The sequence below is a fragment of the Melampsora larici-populina genome, assembly GCF_000204055.1.
Source record: "Melampsora larici-populina 98AG31 unplaced genomic scaffold MELLAscaffold_17, whole genome shotgun sequence".
In the NCBI taxonomy this organism is placed as follows: Eukaryota; Fungi; Basidiomycota; class Pucciniomycetes; order Pucciniales; family Melampsoraceae; genus Melampsora; species Melampsora laricis-populina.
In genome coordinates, this window is record NW_006768781.1 from 1,495,938 (window position 1) to 1,497,468 (window position 1,531).

At 46.2% G+C, this 1,531-nt stretch overlaps 1 protein-coding gene across 1 annotated transcript; it reads left to right on the plus strand.

Annotated features, from left to right (window-relative positions):
* Positions 1 to 376: 376 nt before the first annotated feature.
* Positions 377 to 1,325, plus strand: MELLADRAFT_35817 (uncharacterized protein; the record flags this gene model as incomplete). The annotated part of the gene is made up of 5 exons (XM_007409780.1): positions 377 to 435; positions 502 to 511; positions 620 to 711; positions 815 to 936; positions 985 to 1,325. Coding segments are annotated over 5 exons (624 nt in total), but the record flags the coding sequence as incomplete, so codon positions are not given.
* Between the last annotated feature and the right edge of the window lie 206 nt (positions 1,326 to 1,531).

Here is a 1,531-nt window from a genome sequence, read left to right on the forward strand (position 1 = left end):
CGCCTTGGCCGATGGATATTACCTCAAATAATTATATCACCTTGTCTCCGCTCACATCGTAGCATTTAAAGCCCTCACGCGTGAGCTCAACCCACTCCGAATTCTGCTGAGGCTCCTCAATTTTTCGTTCGCCAAGTCAACAAAAAGACCATCCATATCCTGCAAGTCAATCCGCCAAACTTCCGACAATGGGCCTAGGCTTCTCCCCGAAAACGAAGCCGAACAAATTGACTATCGTGATCGTTGGAGGTAATTCTTATTCATCGTTTTATGCGGAACATACGATAAAGACGTGGCGGGTGTGTTTCTTGCTGACTGATATCATAAGTAACTCTTTCTCTCCTCTGCTGGCTTGGTACGTTTGCGGAGCGAAGAAGGCGGTGTCGGAAAGTCGAGCATGACGTTGAATTTTATAAGGAATGAGTTTATCGATATGTAAGTTGATACTGCCCAGTGGGTCCTGGTAACGTAAACTTACGCCTGGTTCCATTTTGTTCTCAGGCATGATCCTGTGAGTAGTTAAATCAAGAGATCTCAAGCCGCAGACCTGTCGCCTTGCACTACATCATAATCGTGAAATCATTGGCAATACGACCAACACTCATTTTCATTCCTTTAGACTATAGACGACAGCTATACTACTACAATCACTGTGGATGAAGTTCCTTGGCAGATTGAAATTTTGGATACCGCCGGCCAGGAAGAGTATCGGTAATGTCCAAACTTTCCGTTCGCCTCATGTCCATCTTGAGGTACGCCGGCGTATCATACAATCGGCTGAATTATTCTTTTCCAACCGTTGGCGTAATCACAGAGGCCTGTGGGTTGAGCACGCGGTCTCACAAGGCGAAGCCTTCATTTGCACCTACGCAATCAATTCGACCCACTCCTTTCATTTCTTGCCAACAATCTTGAACCTCATCGCAAATGTCAAAAGTGGCCACGATGTCTCAACCAAACGCACTGATCCATGCTACAAAGAAGACGCAATGGCCTACCCTTTCCCCTTCGTGATCGCTGGGAATAAGGTAGATTTATCCGATGAGAGAACGGTCATGCCAGATGATGGAATGCGTATGGCTGCCATGACTGGAGGACTGTTCTTTGAATGCTCGGCTAAGACCGGCGTGAGTGTTGCTAGCCCCATACTGATATGTCAGTCAGAAAGCACAGATCTAAATGAAGCCCAACCTTTCCTACGTTCAAATTATGCTCCTCTAGGCGAAGATCACAAACGTATTTACGGATCTGATTCGATCCGTTGCAAAGCTTCGCAAAGAAGCGGCTTCCCAAAAGATAGACCAAAAATTGAAACAGTGAGTTGATAAACATCATAATAAACTCTGAGGTGCCAAATGGTGGTGACTATAGCTGAATGATGTCTACAATGATCACCTCAGCCGTCGATTTATCCCTAACATCGGCTTCTCTAACGCAAGTAAAGGACTTATCCACGCAGATATAGTAGCTGCTCATGCCTCTGCGACCAGTTACGCCCCCTTGGGTCGGGTCCTGTCCCTTGATATTCGTG